At 44.8% G+C, this 23,278-nt stretch overlaps 1 protein-coding gene across 1 annotated transcript in view; it reads left to right on the plus strand.

Moving 5' to 3' along the window:
• acat1 (acetyl-CoA acetyltransferase 1) overlaps positions 1–23,278 on the plus strand; it is a 49,375-nt gene that overhangs the window by 17,007 nt on the left and 9,090 nt on the right. The window contains exons 5-7 of the mRNA XM_070874603.1: positions 481–631; positions 15,852–15,947; positions 17,353–17,466. Of these exons, the coding sequence (XP_070730704.1) occupies positions 481–631; positions 15,852–15,947; positions 17,353–17,466 (361 nt within the window). The remainder of the gene's footprint in view (positions 1–480; positions 632–15,851; positions 15,948–17,352; positions 17,467–23,278) is intronic.

The raw sequence follows: 23,278 nt of genomic DNA on the forward strand, positions 1-23,278 counted from the left end.
AAGGTAATTGGCAAAAGAGCCAGAGACGACATGAGGAAACTTTTTTTTACGCAGCAAGTTGTTACGATCTGGAATGCACTGCCGAAAGGGTGGTGGAAGCAGATATAATAGTGACTTTCAAAAGGGGATAAATATGCAGGGCTATTGGGAAAGAGCGGGGGAGTGGGGCTAATTGGATATCTCTTTCAAACAACCGGCCGATGGGCCAAATAGCTTCCACATGTGCTGTATCATTCTATGATTCTATTAAGGGGAAGCTAGATAAGTACAATGGAGAAAGGAATAGAAGGCTATGCAGATACCGTTAACTGAAGTCGGGTGGGCGGAGACTCGTGCGGAGCATAACCACCAACATAGACCAGTTGGGCAAAATAGCCTGTTTCTATGCTGTACATTTTACGTCATTCTATGATTATTCACTCTACTTTTAGCTGATGTCCATGACTCTTACATTTTTTGTATAATTCTGATTTGTTATAGGGTAACTGTGCTGAGAATACTGCAAAAAAGTTTAATATTTCACGTGAGGAGCAAGACACTTATGCAATTGGTTCATATACTAAAAGTAAAGCATCTTGGGATTCAAAGATCATGGCAAAAGAAGTGGTTTCTGTCAGCATTCCACAAAGAGGTATTTGTGCATAGTTTTTCTGTTGTCCTCCTTCAGTGTCTTTTATTCAATTATTTTGTATTTTCTCTTCTCTACCCCCTCCTTGACCCCCCTCTCCTGCCGCCATGCCTCCTCTCACTTCTCCCCTCTTATATACTGTGTCCTCCCAAATTCCTATCCCAACCATTCAGTACTCCTCACCATTCCTACTCTCCTACGGCTGTCCCAGGCTTGAAACCCTCTAAGATAAGCCTACTGCTTCCCTCAGTGCCTCTCTAAACATCCTCCAAAAGGCCCATGAGTCACTCATTGCTGCCCCCTTATGAGCAGCAATCCCAACTGCCCCATCCTACTCTCAAGACTCTTCCCAAAGAGTGCACACGCTGGGAGTTAATCTTGTCAATCTCCTTCCCGTCCCACTTATCCTTCCCAGTGAAGACCCCGTGGACGCTACCAGCGGATCAGCTATCACCACCCCTCTCTGCATTTCCCTCCAAAACGTCCATTCATTTGTGAACAAGGCCCTTGTATCCATGAGCTTATTGTGGATGATAAGGGCCTTGTTGGTCACCTTACCTAAGGAAGGATATACTTGCCTTAGAGGGGGTGCAACAAAGGTTCACTAGACTAATTCCTGGGATGAGAGGGTTGTCCTATGAGGAGAAATTGATTCGAATGGGCCTATATTCTCGAGTTTAGAACATAAGAGCATAAAAAATGGGAGCAGGAGTGGATCATACAGCCCTTTGAGCCTGCTCGGTCATTCAATATGATCAAGCCTAATCTTCGACCTTAACTCCACTTTCCCGCTTGATCCCCCATATCCCTTGATTCCCCATGAGTCCAAAAATCTATCAATCTCAACCTTGAATATACTCAGCAACTCCGCATCCACAGCCCTCTGGGGTAGAGAATTCCAAAGATTCACAAACCTCTGAGTGAAGAAATTCTTCCTCCTCAGTCTTAAATAGCTGACCCTTTATCCTGAGACTACGCCCCCTAGTTCTAGACTCTCCAGCCAGGGGATACAACCTCTCAACATCTACCTTGTCAATTCCCTCTCAGAATCTTATATGTTTCAGTGAGATCACCACTCCTCCAAACACCAGAGAGTATAGGCCCAATCTACTCAATCTCTCCTCATAGGACGACCCTCTTATCCCAGGGATCAATCTAATGAACCTTTGTTGCACTGCCTCGAAGGCATATATGACCTTTCTCAGATAAGGAAACCAAAACTGCACAGTACTTCATGTGTGGTCTCACCAAAGCCCTATCCAATTGTATTAAGACTTCCTTACTCTAGTACTCCAACCCCCTTGCAATAAAGGCCAACATGGGAGGAAAAGCAATGTGAGGAGGAGGACACAAAAAATCTGGAAAAAGACATAGGCTAAGTGAGTGGGCAAAAATTTGGCAGATGGAGTATAATGTTGGAAAGTGAGTTCATGCACTTTGGCAGAAAAAAAATCAAAGAGCAAGTTATTATTTAAATGGAGAAAGATTGCAAAGTGCTGCAGTACAGCGGGACCTGAGGGTACTTTGCATGAAACAAAAGGATAGTATGCAGGTACAGCAGGTGATAAGGAAGGCCAATGGAATCTTGGCCTTTATTGCAAAGGGAATGGAGTATAAAAGTAGGGAAGTCTTGTTACAGTTGTACAGGGTATTGGTGAGACCACACCTGGAATACTGTGTGCCGTTTTGGTTTCCATATTTACGAAAGGATATACTTGCTTTGGAGGCAGTTCAGAGAAGGTTCACTAGGTTGATTCTGGGAATGAGGGGGTTGACTTATGAGGAAAGGTTGAGTAGGTTGGGCTTCTACTCATTGGAATTCAGAAGAATGAGAGGTGATCTTATCGAAACGTATAAGATTGAGGGGGCTTGACAAGGTGGATGCAGAGAGGATGTTCCCACTGATAGGGGAGACTAGAGGGCATAATCTTTGAATAAGGGGCCTCCCAGTTAAAACTGAAATGAGGAGAAATTTCTTCTGAGGGTTGTGGATTGGTGGAATTTGCTGCCTCAGAGAGCTGTGGAAGCTGGGACATTGAATAAATTTAAGACAGAAATAGACAGTTTCTTCAAAGATAAGGGAATAATGGGTTATGGAGAGCGGGCAGGGAAGTGGACCTGAGTCCATGATTGGATCAGCCATGATCGTACTAAATGGCGGAGCAGGCTCGAGGGGCCACATGTCCTACACCTGCTCCTATTTCTTATGTTCTTATGCCATTTGCCTTCCTAATTGCTTGCTGTAACTTTGTGTTTCCTGTATGAAGACACCTAAATCTCTGAACAGCAATATTTAATAGTTTCTCACCATTTAAAAAATACTCTCTTTCTATTCTTCCTACCAAAGTGAATAACCTCCGGTTTCCTCACATTATACTTCATCTGACACCTTATTGCCCACTCGCTTAACCTGTCCATATCCCTTTGCAGGCTCTTTGTGTCCTCCTCACAGCATACCTACCCACCATGAGCTTGGTGGTAGATTTGAGGGCCTGGTCTTCGAACATTCTTTTCCTCAGGCGGCCGAAGGCTGCACTGGCGCACTGGAGGCGGTGTTGAATCTCTGCATCAATGTCTGCTTTTGTTGACTAGGCTCCTTAAGGTATGGGATATGGTCCACATTGTCGAGGGCTGTGCTGTGAATCTTGATGATTGGAGGGCAGTGCTGTGTGGCGATGACAAGCTGGTGGAGGACCTTTGTCTTACGGATGTTTAGCGTAAGGCCCATGCTTTCATATGCCTCGGTGAATACATCGACTATATCCTGGAGTTCAGCCTCAGAATGTGCGCAAACGCAGGCATCGTCCGCATACTGTAGCTCAACGACACCTGGGAGTCCCTGGCCGAAGACTGCCTTGATGGAGAAAGTGCATCCGGGAGGGCGTTGAGCTCTTCGAATCTCAATGCCGAGAGCGTGAAGAGGTCAAGTGCAGGCAGCGGAAGGAGCGTGTGGCAAACTAGTCCCACCCAACCCTTCCCTCGGTGAATGTCTATCCCACCTGTGACACAGTCTGTGGCTCTCGTATTGAAGTGTTCAGCCACCAAAGAACTCACTTCAGAAGTGGAAGCAAGTCTTCCTCGATTCCGAGGGACTGCCTATAATGATGATGACCTACCCACCTAGCTTTGTATCGTCAGCAATCTTGGATACACTGCACTCGGTCCCTTCATCGAAATCATTAATATAGATTGCAAATAGCTGAAACCCAAGCACTGATCCTTGCGGCACCCCACTAGTTACAGTCTGCCATTCTGAAAATGACACGTTTATCCCTACTCTCTGTTTTCTGTCCGTTAACCAATCCTATATCCATGCTAATACATCATCCCCAACTCTACAAGCCTTTGTCTTGCGTAGCATCCTTTCATGAGGCATCTTATCAAATGCTTTTTGGAAATCTAAATATACCACATCCTGGTTCCCCATTATCTATCCTGCGAGTTACATACTCAAATTTCCCTTTCATAAAACCATGTTGACGCTGCCTAGTCATATTTTGATTTTCTAAGTGCTGTGATACCACTTCCTTAATGGATTCCAGCATTTTACCGACGACTAATGTCAGGCTAACTGGCCTGTAGTTCCCTGTTTTCTGTCTCCCTCCTTGAATAGCGGGGCTACATTTGCTACCTTTGAATCCGCAGGGACTGTTCTAGATTCTAGGGAATTTTGGAAGATACTACCATTGCAGCCACTTCTTTTAAAACCCTAGGATGTAGGCCATCAGGTCCAGGAGATTTGTCCACTTTCAGTTCCATTAGTTTGTCAAGTACTTTTTCTCTACTTTTTTTTTAATTCGACATACCTGGGCAGTTTTCCACATTGTCGGATAGATGCCAGTCTTGTAGCTGTACTGGAACAGCTACTTATGGAGCACAAGTCTTCAGCCAAGATGTTGTTGGGGGGGCCCATAGCTTTTGCTGTATCCTATCCAGTGTGCTCAGCCGTTTCTTGATATCATGAGTGAATCGAATTGGCTGAAGATTGGCTTCTGTGATGGTGGGGACCTCGGGAGGAGGCCGATATGGATCATCCACTCGGCACTTCTGGCTGGCAGAGCACCTTAAACAGAGCGGGAGCAGAGCCAGAGCTACAACAAGGAGTGACGTCACAGAACAGCAAGTAGGTGATTGGTTGGTGAGTATTACAGCTGGAACAGTAGTTTAAAGAGCAGGAAACTATAACGTACTTTATCAGGTTAAGTTTTTAATTAGATAAACTAACTAATATAACTGTAAATAATAATTAAATAAAGATTTTAACTAATTAAATAAATAAGGTTAGACTAAGATATGGCAGAGCAGGTTATGTGTCTGGACTGCAGTATGCGAGAGTTTGTGGACAACGAGACTGTCCTGAGCAAACATGTCGGCAGTAAATGTCTCTCTCGAATCTCTTCGGCTCAGAGTCATTGAGCTGGAGTTCGAGTTGGAGATGCTCTGACACATAAAGGAAGGGGAAGAGTATCTGGGCAGTTTACTCCAGACTTCAGCCACACCTCGTAGAGAGGAACAGGTTCAGACCGGGTTTGGTGTGACTGATAGTATGCAGAGTAAGGGGAACCCAGGTAAGAAAGGGAACGAGGGTCCACAGAAACTGATCCTCCAACAGGTACAATGTACTTGCTACCTGTAAGGATAAGGATAAAAACTGTCTGAAGGACTGCCAGAATGTCAACCAGAAAGAGCGGACCTGGTGGGAGCGGAGCAGATACAAGGAGCGCGGTGGCTAGAGCCCGAGATCGGAAGGAGCAGATACAAGGAGCGCAGCGAGAGCGGAGCAGATACAAGGAGCGCAGCGAGAGCGGAGCAGATACAAGGAGCGCAGCGAGAGCGGAGCAGATACAAGGAGCGCAGCGAGAGCGGAGCAGATACAAGGAGCGCAGCGAGAGCGGAGCAGATACAAGGAGCGCAGCGAGAGCGGAGCAGATACAAGGAGCGCAGCGAGAGCGGAGCAGATACAAGGAGCGCAGCGAGAGCGGAGCAGATACAAGGAGCGCAGCGAGAGCGGAGCAGATACAAGGAGCGCAGCGAGAGCGGAGCAGATACAAGGAGCGCAGCGAGAGCGGAGCAGATACAAGGAGCGCAGCGGCTAGAGCCCGAGACCGGAAGGAGCAGATACAAGGAACACAGCGAGAGCAGGGCAGATACAAGGAACACAGCGAGAGCAGGGCAGATACAAGGAACACAGCGAGAGCAGGGCAGATACAAGGAACACAGCGAGAGCAGGGCAGATACAAGGAACACAGCGAGAGCAGGGTAGATACAAGGAGCGCAGCGAGAGCGGAGCAGATACAAGGAGCGCAGCGGCTAGAGCCCGAGACCGGAAGGAGCAGATACAAGGAACACAGCGAGAGCAGGGCAGATACAAGGAACACAGCGAGAGCAGGGTAGATACAAGGAACACAGCGAGAGCAGGGCAGATACAAGGAACACAGCGAGAGCAGGGCAGATACAAGGAACACAGCGAGAGCAGGGTAGATACAAGGAAGAGTCCCGAGTGGCAGCAACTCAACAGAGGCAGTTTTTGAAAAAGTGACATCAGAGTTAAAAAAAGTGATGTCAGCGCAAGGGAAGGAGCTGATTGACGAGTAGCTGGTGAGCGTATTTTGTTTAAGTTTTAAGTTTATTTCTGCTGGGTTAGTGCTTAGTCTATTAAATAGAGGCAATGCAGGGCAGCCCAATCCTGTGGAGTGCACATCATGTGCCATTTGGGAAGTCCTGGACGCTTTGCGTAGCCTGTACGACCACATGTGCAGGAAGTGTTATCAGCTACAGCAACTTGAGCTCTGGGTTTTGGAGCTTGAGCAGCGGCTGGAGTCACTGCAGTGCATCCGCAAGGCTGAGAACTTCATGGAAAGCATGTATCTAGAGGTGGCCACCTCGCAGCTTAAGAGTGTGCAGGGAGGGGGTGGGTGACCGCCAGACAGAAGAGGAGGACCAAGCAGGTAGTGCAGGAGTCCCCTGAGTGCATCTTGTGCTCCAACCAGTATTCTGTTCTGGGGTGTGCAGCCAGAGCCAATTCCACGGCACCACGGATGGCTCAGCTGCACAATGAAGAGTGGAAAAGCAATACTGGTAAGGGATTCGATAGTTAGGGGAGCAGACAGGTGTTTCTGTGGCCGCAGACGTGACTCCAGGATGGTATGTTGCCTCCCTGGTGCCAGCGGCTGCAGGGCATTCTGGGGGGAGAGGGTGAACAACCAGAAGTCGTGGTCCCTATCTGTACCAATGACCTAGGTTGAAAGAGAGATGAGGTCCTGCAGGCAGAGTTTAGAGAGCTAGGAGATTAAAAAGCAGAACCTCAAAGGTAGTAATCTCCAGATTACTCCCAGTGCCACGTGCTAGTGAGTACAGAAATAGGAGGATAGAGCAGATGAATGCGTGGCTGGAGAAATAGTGCAGGTGGAAGAGCTTTAGATTTCTGAGGCATTGGGACTGTTTCTGGGTGAGGTGGGACTTGTACAAGCCGGACAGGAACTGAGCCAGGACAGATATTCTCCCGAGGGGGCTTAAACTAGCTTGACAGGGGTTGGAAACCCTAGAATGGATTCAGAAGGGAGAGAAGCAAAGCTGAAATTAGAAAGCAAAAAAGTAGAAAGTGAATTTGGAAAACAGAGGAAACAAGGGCTAGAAAATAAACAAGGGAGTTTGGCAGTGCTTAATGGTGTATACTTCAATGCAAGGGGTATAGGGAATAAGGCAGATGAGCTGAGAGCACAGATAGACACTAGGGATTATGATATATACATTACTGAGACATGGCTGAAAGAAGGGCAGGTATGGCAACTCATCATTCCTGGTTACAGGGTTTTTAGATAGGATAGAGAGGGGTGTAAAAAAAAGAATGGTGGGGGGTTGCAGTATTGATTAAAGAAACAATTACAGCTGTGAGGGTAGATGATATGTTAGAAGGATCATTAAATTAGGCCATATGGGTTGAATTGAAAAACAAAAAGGGCTGATCACAATGCTGGGAGTGCACTATAGACCCCCAAACAATCCGAGGGAAATAGAAGAGCAAATATGTAAGCAAATTTCTGAGAAGTGCAAAAACTATAAAGCAGTAATAGTAGAGGATTTCAGCTACCCTAATATTAACTGGGATAAAATTTGTGTGAATGGTAGAGGGTGCGGAATTCCTAAATTGCATTCAGGAGAATTTTGTTTAGCTAGTTTGTAACAAGCCCAACAAGGGAGGGGCGGTTCTGGACTTTATTTAAGGGAATGAAGGTGGAAGGGGTATCAGTGGGAGAGCATTGGGTACAGTGATCATAATTCAGTTAAATTTGGGGTCATTATGGAAAAAGACTAAGATGGACCAGGAATAACAGTTCTCAGTTGGGGAAAAGCCAATTTTGCTAGGCTGAGATGGGATTTAGCTAAAGTGGACTGGAAACAGCTACTTGAAAGTAAATTGGTATCAGAACAGTGGGAGGCATTCAAGAAGGAGATTCTAAGGGTTCAGAGCAAGTGTGTTCCCTTAATCCCACCCTTTCTCTTTAACAGATCTAGAACCCCTGGATGTCAAGGGACATACAGAGTAGGATAAAGATAAAAAGGGAGGTTTATGACATACCGAGAGCTCACTACTACAGAAACTCTAGAGAAGTAGAGAAAGTGCAGGGGTGCAATTAAAAAGGATATTAGGAAAGCAAAGAGAGCATGAAAAAATGTTGGCTAGGAAAACCCAAAGATGCTTTATAAATACATTAAGAGCGAGGAAACTAGAGCAAGAGTGGGGCTTATTAGAGACCATAAAGGTGTGTGAAGGCAGACGACGTGGTTATGGTTTTTAATGAATACTTCGCGTCTGTATCACAAAAGAAAGGGGCGATGCAGACATTGCAATCATGGAGGAGGAATGTGAAATATTAGATGAAATAAACATAGTGGATAAATCCCCAGGCCCGGATTAAATGTATCTCGGGCTGTTAGAGAAGCAAAAGAGGAAATAGCAGAGGCTCTGACCATCATTTTCCAATCCTCTCTGGCTACAAGTGTGGTGCTAGAGGACTGTTAATGTTGGAACTTTTTTTTAAAAAGGGGGAGAAAGGGATAGACCAAGTAATTACAGGCCAGTCAGCTTAACCTCGGTGGTGGGAAAATTATTGGAGAAAATTCTGTGGGACAGGATAAATCTTCATTTAGAAAAACAGGATTAATCAAGGACAGTCAGGATGGATTTGTTAAGGGAAGGTCGAGTCTGACAAACTTAATTGAATTTTTTGAGAAAGTAATAAGGGGGGTCGATGAGAGTATGCGTTTGAAGTATACATGGATTTTAGCAAGGCTTTTGATAAGGTCCCACATGGCAGACTGGTCATGAAAGTAAAAGGATTGAGGGCATAGTGGCAAATTGGATCCAAAATTGGATCAGAGGCAGGAAGCAAAGGGTAATGGGTGATGGGTGTTTTTGTGACTGGAAAGCTGTTTCCAGTGGGGTTCCACAGGGCTCAGTACTTGGTCCCTTGCTTTTTGTGATATCAATGATTTAGACTTGAATGTAGGGGGTATGTTTAAGAAGTTTTCAGATGATACTAAATTTGGCTTTGTGGTTGATAATGAAGAAGAAAGCTGTAGACTGCAGGAAGATATCAGTGAACTAGTCAGGTGGGCAGAACAGTGGCAATTGGAATTCATTCCGGAGAAGTGTGAGGTAATGCATTTAGGGAGGGCTAACAAGGCAAGGAAAAACACACAAAATGGTAGGACACTGAGCAGTGTAAAGGAACAAAGGGACCTTGGAGTGCAGGTCTACCGATCCCTGAGGTAGAAGGCCAGGTAGATTAGGTAGTTAAGAAAGTATACGGAACACTTGCCTTTATTAGCCGAGGCATAGAATACAAGAGCAGGGAGGTTATGCTTGAACTATATAAAACACTAGTTAGGCCACAGCTAGAGTACTGTGTGCAGTTCTGGTCATCTCATTACAGGAAAGATGTGATTGCACTCGAGAGGATACAGAGGAGATTTAGAGGATGTTGCCTGGACTGGCGAATTTTAGCTATGAGGAAAGATTGGATAGGCTGGATTTGTTTTCTTTGGAACAGGAGACTGAGGGAAGACCTTATTGAGGTGTAATAAAATTATAAGGGGCCTGGATAGAGTGGATAGGAAAGACCTATTTTCCTTAGCAGAGGGGTCAACAATCAGGGGGCATAGATTTAAAGTAAATGGTACGAGGTTTAGAGGAGATACGAGGGGAAATTTCTTCACGAAGAGAGTGTTGGGGATCTGGAACTCACTGCCTGAAAGGGTGGTAGAGGCAGAAACCCTCACCACATTTAAAAAGTACTTTCCCCTAGCCTGATGCCAAACCGGTTCAGGTGGAGCCCACCCCAATGGTCCAGTTCCTTCCTATCCCAATACTGGTGCCGGTGCCAGTGTGAAAGTATAAATAGGGCGGTGACGAGTACTTTAAACTAGTAAATGGGGATGGGTTGGGTTGGGGCGGGGGCGGAGGGAGGACTCTGGTAGAAATTGTATTACAAATAGTAATTCAAAAGGGAAGAGAGTAGAATAACAGTCAAATTGTGCTTTAGGCACTAAACGTAAAGGGAAAACTACAAGATGTAAGGTGTTGAAACCAGCAGAGCGAAATAAGAAACATGAGTAAAACTTTAGAGCTAAATGACAGCCCAGTGTGTGTCCCTCAAATAAGCATCATTATCATCATAGGCAGTCCCTCGGAATTGAGGAGGACTTGCTTCCACTCCCAAAGTGAGTTCTTTGATGGCTGAACAGTCCGATACAAGAGCCATAGACCCTATTACAAGTGGGACAGACATTCGTCGAGGGAAGGGGTCGGTAGGGCTGATTTGCCGCACGCTCCTTCCGTTGCCTGCGCTTGGCCTCTTCATGCTCTTTGCGTTGAGACTCGAAGAGCTCAACGCCCTTCCGGATGTACTTAATGTGCCAGGTTATAAGGTCTACAGAAAATATAGGGAAAATGGCAGAGGGGAGGAGTAGCCTTGGTGATTAAGAATGAAATCAGTTAGAATCATAGAATGGTTACAGCATAGAAGGCGGCCATTCGGCCCGTCGAGCCTATGCCGACTCTCTGCTAGTCCTACTCCCACTTCAATAATGAGAGGATATAAAGGCAGTGGATACTTTATGGTGAGAATTAAGAAATAGGAAAGGATTTAAGACTAGTAGAAGACTTGTAGCAGCTGTGAAGTGCTAGATTGTATCCTAACTCACACCAAGTCCCGTTTACCCATCACCCCTGTACTTGCTGACCTATATTGGCTCCTGGTTAAGCAAAACATCAATTTTAAAATTCTTATCCTTGTTTTCAAATCCCTCAATGGCCTTCCCCCTCCCTATCTCTGTAACCTCTCCAGCCCTATAAACTTTGAGATCTCTGCACTCGTCCAATTCTGGCCTCCTATGCACCCCGAATTTAATTGCTCCGCCATTAGGAACATGGGAACAGGAGTAGGCCATTTAGCCCCTTGAGCCAGCTCTGCAGTTGAGATCGTGGCTGATCTGTGACTTAACTCCACATTTCCCTTAATACCTTTGGTTAACTGAAATCTATCAATCTCCGATTTAAAATGAACAATTTACCCAGCATGAACTGACGTTTGCAGAAGAGAGTTCCAAACTTCTACCACCCTTAGGCCCCAAGTTTCCACATGATTTGCTCCTGATTTTTAGGAGCAACTGGTGGAGAACGGACTATCTTAGAAATCGCAATTCTCCACTTTTTTTCTGCAGTTCTAGTCAGTTAGAACAGTTTCACTTTGGAACAGAATTTTTTCTTCAAAAGGGGGCGTGTCCGGCCACTGACGCCTGATTTCAAAGTTTCCACAGTGTAAACGTACTCCAAACTAACTTAGAATGGAGCAAGTGAAGATTTTTGTAGGCCTGAAAAAACCTTGTCTACACATTAAAAAATCAGGTGCAGGTTACAAATTAGGCGTCCAGAACGAGGACGGGGGGGGGGGGGGGGGAAGGGAAGTAATTAAATTCTATAATAAATCCTTATTTATACTTATACAAATAAATCCAACCTGAATAAAAATTTATAAGTAAAGAAAAGATTAAATAAACCATCTTCCTACCTGTGTGAAAGTGCTTCAGGCAGGGAGAATGCTGCAGCAAGCCTCACAAGTTGAGGCAGCCGTTCCCGACGGCAGGGTGGGGGGGAGTGAGGGCCCGACCGTCCGCAGCGGGGGGGGGGAGGCAGCCGTTCCCGACGGCGGGCGGGGAGGAGGCAGTGAGAAGGCTGCAGGAAGCCTCAGAAGTTGAGGCAGCCATTCCCGACGGCAGTGGAGGGGAGGCTGTCGGGAAACGGCTGCCTCAACCTCTGAGGCTTCCTGCAGCCTTCTCACTGCTGCAAGAAGCCTCAGTGCTGATCATGGAAGGGCAATGTGCTTTTATTAAAAAATGTTAAAAAATTAAACAACTACAAAAATGGCCGAATGCCAATGTTTCCTTCACACTGCGCGAACACTCCAACGCGCACGCGCAGGGTTGCAGGCACGAAAAAAAAACTAATTTAAATGGTACCCGCCCCCTCCCACTTACAAAATCGGCGCGAGTGGTAGGCTCCGCCCCCTGGGTGCCGCACCAAGCTGCCATGGAGCTGCAGGGCGCTCCAGAATCGCGCTTTTTTTTTCAGGCGCCGTTTTCAGCGCGAAAAACGGGCGCCCAGCTCGGAGGGGCGCCTGTTTTGTAGTGTGTGGAAACTTGGGGCCGTTGTGTGGAAGTGTTTTCTAACTTCACTCCTGAAAAGCCTGGCTCTAATTTTTAGGCTATGTCCCCTAGTCCTAGATTACCCAACCAGCAAAAATAGTTTCTCTCTCTCTACCCTATCACTTACCCTTAATATGTTGAAAACTTCGATCAAATCACTCCTTAGTCTTATAAATTGCAGGGAATACAACCCTAGTTTGTGTATCTTTCCTTATAATTTAACCCTCGGCGTTCTGGTATCATTTTAGTAAATCTACGCTGCACTCTCGCCAAGACTAGTATATCCTTCATAAGGTGTGGTGCCCAGAACTGAACACAGTACTCCAGGGTGTGGTCTAACCAGGGTTTGTATAGCTGTCGCATAACTTCTACTTGTATTCTAGTCCTCTAGATATAAGGGGAAAGCATTTCATTAGCCGTTTTGATTATTTTTTTACCTTTCCATGACATTTTAATGAACTATATACTCAGATCCCTAAGTCTCTTTAGACCTCCACTGCTTCTAGCTTTTCACCATTTAGAAAGTACTTTGATCTATCATTTTTGGGTCCAAAGTGGATGACTTCACACTTGCCTATGTTGAAATCCATTTGCCACAGTTTTGCCATTCACTTAATCTATTAATATCTCTGTAGTTTTATGCTTCCATCTACACTGCTCACACCACCTACCTTTGTATCATCAGCAAATTTGGATATGTGTGTCTCTATCTCATCATCGAAGTCATTAATAAATACAGTAAATAGTTGAGGCCCCAGCACAGATTCCTGTGTGACACTGCTAGTCACATCCTGCCAATTAAAGTACCTGCCCATTATCCCTACTCTCTGTCTCTTGCCACTCGGCCAGTTTCCTAACCAGTCAACAATTTGCAGTCAATTCCATGAGCTTCAACTTTAGCTAACACTCTCTTGAGGAATTTTATCATATGCCTTCTGGAAGTCCATATAAGTAACATCCATAGACATTCCCGTCCACTACTTTATTCAACTCTTGAAAAAATGTACTCAGGTTCATATAGGGTGTTTGTTTTACACTCTACCTTGATTCGTAGACCTCGGGAGTTATAGGAAAAAGGACTACACGTGACGCAAAGTTTAGGCTTAACCCAGTGTCAGTTTTATTACGCAAAAACTTTAACTAAAAACGACAGAACTTAACTTCTGAGAGAATTGACTGAAGGCATACAATCAAGTCCAGTTCGTAGCTGTAATCGTAGATTGTAGGTACGTGGTCGTTGGTTCCGTGACCGGTTGTTCCCTCTTTTGGTTGTTCTCTTCAGTTCTATTCCTTCCCGTTTGCTTCCGTACTTTGCATCGCGTCTGAGCTGCTTTTAGCTCAGATACTTATATCCATTTTATGAATAATACCCCAGCTGAGCTGCGGTTTTCGATAATGTGTTTAGATCGATACGTTGTTTGTGGTGATCCATTTGACTGACTGCGATGATGGGCCTGGATGCCCCCAATTTGCACATGGGAGTCTACAGGGCAAAAGATAAATCCTTATCTTAAGTACCTCGTTTTCCAAAAATGTATATCTTGTGGGGTCCCTTTGTTGTTCTGGTTCCTTGCAGACTTGGAGTCTCCAGAGAGAATTGTTTTTCCCCCTCCGGCCAATCAGTTCAAGGGCTCTTCTATGGGTTTATATTAAATGTATCAAACCCATTGTTTCTATGCATAAAACCAGTCTGGTTCTCAACTGAAGAGATTGTCCTTAATTGGTGATGACTCACCACCTGCCCCAGGCTGGCGCCTTTACCTCCCTTTGTCTAGTCAATCCCAAAAGATTGTATTAAATCAATTTATTGTTCGTGGCCTCGTTCTGTGCCTTCTGGAAAAGCGTGTAACCTTGCATTATCAGGCATGACCTACCCGTTACAAATTAATTGTGGCTCCCTCTCTGAGATGGGGGGATGGAGGGGGAGGGGAGTGCATTTGTTCAAAGTCTTGGAGGAAAGAGTAGTTCTTTTTCAATGTCCTTACAGTTTTTCGTATCATTAACCAATGACTTTGCTTGACAAGTTGGTTGGTGAAAAATCCATAAAACTCTTGTTTTTCATGTTAAATAAAATGGGATTATATACTGAAGCCTATGGATTTTTTATTAATTTGTGTATTTTATTTTTTCAAAAATGCAACAAATGATTTGCATTCATCAGGAATTTACAATACTCTTTATCCTGCGATGCTACTGAACATTTCTTGTTTAAAGAATCTTCAGTGTGATTCATAAAGGGACCAAATTCATATCTTTCAGTATTCGTGTTCACCATATCTATGGAGCCTTATTTCTAAAACCTCACTTGTGGACACAATACAAAAAAAAGGCTTGTCTGTTAAGCAACCTTCTAGTCTCTAATTTATATCTGCTGCAACTTCCTCCCCTCCCCCTTTTCTCGTCAGTACTACTATGAGAGGTGTTCCCCTGAATTTTCTAAGGTCCAAATGGCTTTGAAGAGTATGACTCGGAAAAGGAGTGGATATTTTTTTCCAGTAATATACAGTATTTGCACTTTATTAATAAAACATATAAAGAATTAAAACTTTTTACCTGAGTGAAATTTGCATTGCTAGTTTTAAAATGATACAGAATTGATCATCATAGTATTCTTTACTGAAATCTAATCCTGTAATTTGTGTTCAATGTTTGAGGACAAATGTTGGCCCAGAAATTCCGTTCAAGCTCTTCCCTGCGGGCAAACGACAGAAAAAGAGAAAAAATATGCGCACTTACCTGTTGCTGCTGCGCCCTTGGAACTTCCGAGCCTGAGGCCTCCCGTGACTGCGCGTCGCAGCGCTTGCACGTGGGGACGTGCGGAGGCCGGGATCTGGAGACAGCAGCCAATCAGGTGTAGTATAGATTCTCATTCATAGTAATAGGAGTTCCGTAAGTCCGGAACTCCTATTACTATGAATGAACCTTCCCCCCCCCACCCCCCCCACCAAACACCCAAAACACAATTTAAAAAAAAATAGAAAATAAATTACATATTTAGCATTCATTTAAATTAAAGTTCTTGTAAAAAAAAACTTTCCCGACTTTTTAAAAAGTTTTTTTAATTAAGCCTTAAAATAAACTTACCGTAGTGGGGAGGGTTTTTAAAAATAAAATGTGTTTTTATAACTTTATTTTTAAATGTTTCTGTGTATTTTTAAACACTTGCGCCTGTAAAAGTAGGTTATACGCCTGCTTTTTCAGGCGCAAGATTTTAAAGAACATTTGCAGGGCAAGATTATTCGTAAATATGGGAAATCTTGCCCTGCAAGTGTCCTCGCTCCCGATCTGCAGATGATCTGTCAAACCAGAAACTTGACAGATCGGAAAAGCCAGTTTTCAGCGCATGCGAGGACATCGGAATTTCAGGACCGTTATATACTTCTGGTTGGGGTGTAGATGGTATGGCAGTTGCAATGCCCACTCTTGCACATTACCAACCATCATGTTGTGTTGAGCTGTCAAAAATTGGAACCTTCTATTCATAGGTAATAGTGATTTATTTTTTCTCTTAACTCAGGTAAACCAGATCTCGTGATCAGTGTAGATGAAGAGTACAAACGTGTGGACTTCAGTAAAGTTCCAACAATCAAACCAGTCTTCCAAAGAGAAAACGGTAGGTACATCTACACTAATAATTTATAATACTTGCCTGAATAACTATAAACTAGTAAACATATTAAATCGCTTCATGTCTTTAAAAAAAATCTAAATGTAAATTGGTAGATTTTTGAGAATTTGTGATTGAGTCAGAGTTGAAATATTTTGAAAAGGAATATGAACCTCAATTTTCATGCAGTTGGAAATTTGCAGATAAGAATATTTGCAGATAAGAATATGGCTTACATTCTTTCTAGAATCAGTACCACCAGACAGTAGATGTTTGGGACACATAATAAAGCACTGTATAAATGCATCATTTTTCTTTGAACTGTTAACTGTAAATTTTAGGGAAGTTAAAATATTGAACTGTGAAATCGTGTCATCAAAATATCCAAAAGAATATTGATAATGGTTATATCTGAGTTGTAAACGATTGTACAATCTGATCTCGCTACTAGCTCTTGAATTATCTGCTTGGTATGGTTACCACACACAAATCAGCAAAATGATTTTTCACTAACACCAACTTATGTCAGTCAACACCACATTTAAAAAAAAATGATCTGATCATTATTTTGTTGCTGTTTGTGAAACCTTGCTGTCACATTTCTTAGATTACTTCAATGACTATACTTCAGAAGTACTTCATTGGCTGTAAAGCATTTTGCCATGTCCTGAGGTTGTGAAAGACTCATGCAAGTTCTTTTTATTTATGTGTTATCAACACATTTAGCAAACAACATGATAATTTCTCAATCCCTTTTTCTAGTGTGATAAATTATTTTTAAATTTACATAAATTTTGATTTTGAGTACGTGCTAAACAGGAACTGCATCCTGAAATATATTAACCAGCACAAAAGATACTTAATCATTTCTCAGGCAGGAGAGGTTTTTGAAGGATGGTTAATGTATTAATGGGAGATTCCTAATAAAGAGAATTCTACCAAATAATATTTGATTTATTGACAACCTTGTTTTCAATCTAATGCATGTAATGTATGCTCCTGTGAGTATGCACACAAGTTTGTTGAGCTGTTGCATTATGAGTGGTTTAGCCAGTCATGTGATGTTCACAAGACTAAGTAAAACCTTCGTCATTTGGGTCCAAGTCATCCACGATGAGGTATGCAGTTGTGAGCCTAGTGGATGAACTAGTAATGATTATCAAAGCTTTGATAACCCAACTAGTTCTTAATAGCAATGTGTTGCTATGACTTCTTAAGCAAAGAACCCATGAAGCAAATATATTACAATGCACAGCGGCTGTGTCTGTGTTTAAAACTACTAAAAGTTGTTTTAAAGGTGTGTGAATAACACTAAAATATACCCAAGTTAGCTTTTGTTCTGTTAATGAGTCTAACTGCAAAATGGCCTAATGTTTCGACACACATACCATTTAAACTACGTATTTTTCAGGTACAATTACAGCTGCCAATGCAAGTACCTTAAATGATGGAGCAGCTGCTTTGGTTCTAATGACTGCGGAGGCTGCTAAAAGACTAAATGTTACACCAATGGCAAGGATTGTAGGTATGCAACAAGTACAGTTTTCTATAAATATTGTTTCTTGTGTGAACTCCGCAGAAAAGTGCACCAGTCATGAGAGATTGAGGCAGCCGTATTTAATTTAAAATACATAGGGACCTGTTTGTGACACTGCAGGATATTTATCAGCTCTTTACCACACAAAATCAATTGTTTATTTAAGGAAAAATATTTCACAATAGGTTGTTGAATTATTTGAATAGAAATAGGTTTTGGTACATTAATGACACTTTTGGAAAGTGACTATCTTCCACTTGGTGCCTCCTCCAGATGACATGGCCAAGAATGGCAGCTTGCCATGTAAAGAAATATGTTCCTGTCACCATTTGTTTGCACCTCTTGAGTTGTAAAACTGCATCCAGAAGCTATGTCAAGTAAAATATCTACATACTTTTTAAAAGATTTTTTCAGGGATGAGGAAAGAAGGTGATGCTAATGTTGGGGCTTCTGTAAAGATAGGGACCTGGTGTTTCTGCGAGGTTGCGCTGGCTTTTCAACATAATTTCCCCAAACCAGCGCGAAAGGTGAAGGAATTTCAAGCGCAAATCAAGTTTCCACGATCTTTTGCAGTAGTTTAAAAAAACATTACATGGCAAGCCGGCCCTGCCCACAAAACTGCCAAAGCCCCCAGATTAAATTCATCACCATGGCGAGATTCCATTAATTGAGCCTGTTTGCAGGCCTTCGAGAAGGCTCTTAAAATTAAGCTGCTGTTTTTTTTAGGCATAAGGACAACTTACATTTATATAGTGCATTTAATGTAGCAAAATGTCCCAAGGCGCTTATCAAGAGCATTATCAATAAAAACATTTTTGAACCAAGCCACAGAATGAGATATCAGGACAGATGACCAAAAGCTTGGTCAAAAATATAGGTTTTACATACGAACATAAGAAATAGGAACAGGAGCAGGCCATACGGCCCCTCGAGCCAGCTCCGCCATTCAATAAGATCATGGGTGATCTGATCATGGACTCAACTCCACTTCCCTGCCCGCTCCCCATAACCCCTTATTGTTTAAGAAACTGTCTATTTCCGTCTTAAATGTATTCAATGTCCCAGTTTCCATAGCTCTCTGAGGCAGCGAATGCCACAGATATACAACCCTCAGAGAAGAAATTTCTCCTCATCTCTGTTTTAAATGGGCGGCCCCTTATTCTCAGATCATGCCATCTAGTCTCCCCCATCAGTGGAAACATCCTCTCTGCATCCACCTTGTCAAGCCCCCTCATAATCTTACATGTTTCGATAAGATCACCTCTCATTCTTGTGAATTCCAATGAGTAGAAGCCTAACCTACTCAATTTTTCCTCATAAGTCAACCCCCCTCATCCCCAGAATCAACCTAGTGAACCTTCTCTGAACTGCCACCAAAGCAGCTATATCCTTTCGTAAATAGGGAAACCAAAACTGCACGCAGTATTCCAGGTGTGGCTTCACTAATATCTTGTGTAGCTGTAGCAAGACTTCCCTGCTTTTATACTCCATCCCCTTTGCAATAAAGGCCAAGATACCATTGGCCTTCCTGATCACTTGCTGTACCTGCATACTATCTGTCATGTATCTTACATTATTATATATAAGTATCCTAACATGCTATACCTGACTGTAATAAGATATGACCTGTAACCACCAGCATACCTTACCACCAGGGGTGCACTTGCAAGAGACAGGTATATAAGGACAGGTCTCAGGCAAGTGCAGCATTCCAGAGCTGTGAAATAAAGGTGGAGGTCCAAAGTGACCTTGACTTCACTACATGCCTCGTGTGAATCTGTACTGAGGGGACAGGACTTTACAGTGGCGACGAGTTACGGGATTACAGAATCCACAGAATGGCGAACAACGGATCAAATGAAAAGTACAATGCGGGAGACAATTGGGAGGACTTTATAGAAAGGCTCCAGCAAAGCTTTGTAACCAAAGACTGGTTAGGCGACGATACGGCAGACAAAAGAGCCCATCTCTTGACCAGCTGTGGCTCGAAAACATACGCTTCAATGAAGTATCTGTTGGCACCCGAGAAACCAGCAAGCAAGTCGTTTGAAGAATTGAGCACACTGGTAAGAGACCACCTGAAGCCAGCGAGCAGCCTACACATGGCCAGACACAGGTTCTACAACTACAGACGCTGTGTGGGCCAGAGCATACCCGACTTCGTGGCGGAACTTCGGAAGTTGGCTAGTTTGTGAGTTCTCCGATGAACTGAGGAGAGAAATGCTGAGAGACTTTTTCATTGAAGGAATAGGCCACGCAGACATATTCCGAAAGCTCATCGAGACCAAGAACCTGACCTTAGAGGCAGCAGCACTGGTTGCACAGACATTCTTGGTAGGGAAGAAGAAACGAGGTTGATTTACAATGCAGGTACGACAACTAACGAAATATCGGAACAAGAAGTTCACAGCACTAAACAAGCTGCTACCCCCACACACAGACAAAACCGGGAGAACAGGCTCTCGACAGCAGGCAGAAGCCATCAAGGGCCACAGGAACGGCCGTTCACACCTCATCAACCCACAATGCGAGCAATCAACTACAAACTGAGAGAAGCTCGAGAGATCAGCCAGACGCAGCTCATTCTTTGGGAACACTTTAAACAATAGAACAGGTTTGTGCTGGAGGTGTGGGGGTGGGCACTCGTCAAGGGGATGTCGATTTCAGCAGGCTGTTTGCAGAAATTGTGAATATACAGGACATTTGGCCTGTATGTGCAAAAAAACGGCAGCTCGGCTGGTATACGAATCAGATGGGTCGCAAAGCGGACCAGAAGATGGTGGGGACAGTACCCGGGACACCGATGTACAGCGGGCCAACATGATCAATGGCCGCTGCTCCTACAACAGAACGCCTCCTATACGGGATATCTGTCAACATGGAGCTGGATACGGGAGCGAGTCAATCTCATGGGTGCTCAACAATTTGAACAACTGTGGCCGCATAAAAGAGACAGACCAAAACTCACAAGGGTCGACACCAAACTAAGGACCTATACCAAAGAAATCGTACCAGTCCTCGGCAGCGCCATGCTCTCTGTCACACACAAAGGGACAGTGAACAGACTTTCCCTGTGGATTGTCCCAGGAGACCCCCCAGCACTGCTGGGGAGAAGCTGGCTGGCAAAACTAAACTGGAAATGGGATGATGTCCATGCCATGTCATTAGAGGAACGGACCTCCTGCTCAACAGTTATATAGCGATTTGAACAAGTCTTTCAGCCAGGTGTGGGCACTTTCAGAGGGGCCAAAGTCAAAATCTACATCACACAGGATGCTAGACCGGTCCATCACAAGGCCAGAGCTCTACCCTATGTGATGAGGGAAAAGATTGAACACGAACTAGACAGGCTTCTGCGGGAAGGCATTATATCACCTGTGGAATTTAGCGACTGGGCAAGTCCCATCGTCCCAGTCATGAAGCCTGATGGATCCGTACGAATCTGTGGGGACTACAAATCTACCATAAACAGAGTCTCTCTACAGGACCAGTACCCGCTACCCAGAGCGGAGGATTTATTTGCCACATTGGCTGGAGGTAAACTTTTCTCAAAATTAGACCTCACATCTGCGTATATGACGCAAGAATTGACCGAGGAATCCCAAGCTACTCGCCACCATCAACACGCACCGAGACCTATTCATGTACAATCGATGCCCATTCGGCATCAGGTCGGCAGCTGCCATATTCCAGCGCAACATGGAGAGTCTGCTCAAGTCCATCCCGGGGACGGTTGTATTTCAAGACGACATACTTATCACGGGCAGGGACCGACCGACTCCCATCTCCGTAATTTGGAGGAAGTACTAAAGCGCTTGGATTGGGTAGGCCTACGAGTCAAGAAATCCAAGTGTCTGTTTCTCGCACCCGAGGTTGAATTTTTGGGCAGAAGGATTGCCGCTGATGGAATCCGCCCAACAGAGTCCAAAACAGAAGCAGTTCGCCTGGCACCCAGGCCCCGGAATGTCTCAGAACTGCGCGCCTTTCTCGGGCTACTCAATTACTTTGGGAACTTTATGCAGAACCTAAGCACGCTGCTGGAGCCTCTCCACGTGCTACTCAGGAAGGGGTGCGATTGGTTTTGGGGGGACGCCCAGGAACGTGCTGTCAATAAGGCACGCACCCTTCTTTGACCCAGGTAAAAAGCTAGTTCTCACATGCGATGTGTCAGCGTATGGGGTCGGGTGCGTTTTGCAACATGTCAATAGTGCGGGCAAATTACAACCCATAGCTTATGCCTCCAGGTTACTTTCACGGGCGGAGCGTGGGTATGGAAGGAGGCGCTCATGTGCGTGTACGGTGTCAAAAAGATGCACCAATACTTTTTCAGGGCCAAGTTCGCGTTAGAAACCGACCACAAGCCCCTCACGTCCCTCCTATCCGAGAGCAAGGCAATAAACGCCAACACCTCGGCGCAAATTCAACAGTGGGCACTCATGCTGGTGTCCTACGACTATATCATAAGGCACTGACCAGGCACAGACAACTGTGCCGACTCGCACAGCAGGCTACCCCTGGCGACCACGGAAAGGTCTGACGAACAGGCTTGTGAGATAGTCATGGCAATCAATGTCTTTGAGTCCACAAGTTCGCCAAATCAGAGCCTGGATGGCCAGCGACCGCACGTTATCCTTAGTAAAAAGATGTGTCCTAACCGGTGACTGGGCAGAGGCTCGCGATGCCTGCCCCGAGGATTTAATACCCTTCCACAGGAGCATGCATGAGCTATCACTACAAGCAGACTGCCTGATGTTGGGCAGCCGAGTAGTCATGCCTCTGCGAGGCAGAGAGGCATTTGTCGGGGAGTTCCACCGCGAGCACCCGGGGATCGTTCTCATTAAGGCCATAGCCAGATCCCACGTCTGGTGGCCTTGTATTGGAGCTCTGTGTCCGAAGGTGCACCATTTGTGCCCAACTCAGCAATGCCCACAGGGAGGCTCCACTGAGCCCCTGGCCTACCAAACCGTGGTCGCGGGTGCACGTAGACTATGCGGGCCCATTCATGGGCAAAATGTTCCTCGTAGTTGTAGATGCATTTTCAAAGTGGATCGAATGCACCATTTTAAACTCGAGCACAACCTCCACCACTGTGGAGAGCCTCGCAACCATGTTTGCAACGCACGGAATCCCTGACATATTGGTCAGTGACTGGTCCGTGCTTCACCAGCGCAGAATTCCAGAACTTTATAATTGACCACGGCATAAATCACGTCAAGACGGCACCGTTCAAGCCGGCCTCCAACGGCCAGGCGGAGAGAGCAGTGCAAATCATTAAACAAGGCATGCTTAAAATCTAAGGTCCCACGCTGCAGGGTCGCCTATCGCGACTGCTGCTGGCATACAGATCTCGTCCGCACTCATGACTGGGATCCCTCCCGCGCAACTGTTGATGAAAAGGACTTTAAAAACAAGGCTCTCATTAATCCTCCCAGACATGCACGAAATCGTTGAGGCAAAGCGCCGTAAGCTGACTGAGTACCACGACAGAAATTCGAGGGGGAGATGGAATGAGATAGGGGACAAAGTGTTTGTACTAAACTATGGCAGGGGTCCCAAATGGCTTGCAGGGACAGTAACGGGTAAGGAAGGAAACAGGCTACTGGTAGTACAAATGGACAATGGCAAAACCTGCTGGAGGCATGTAGACCAAGTCAAAAGCAGATTTACCAACAACACTGCGGAACCAGAGGCAGACTACAATGTGGAACTTGCACCACACCGGTGGACAGCCAGAGGGAACAACCTGAGGAAAGGGCAATCCCAACAGACAGCCCAGGCGAGATACCAGCAACCACACCCA

This window comes from Pristiophorus japonicus, unplaced genomic scaffold (assembly GCF_044704955.1).
Source record: "Pristiophorus japonicus isolate sPriJap1 unplaced genomic scaffold, sPriJap1.hap1 HAP1_SCAFFOLD_904, whole genome shotgun sequence".
Lineage (NCBI taxonomy): Eukaryota > Metazoa > Chordata > Chondrichthyes > Pristiophoridae > Pristiophorus > Pristiophorus japonicus.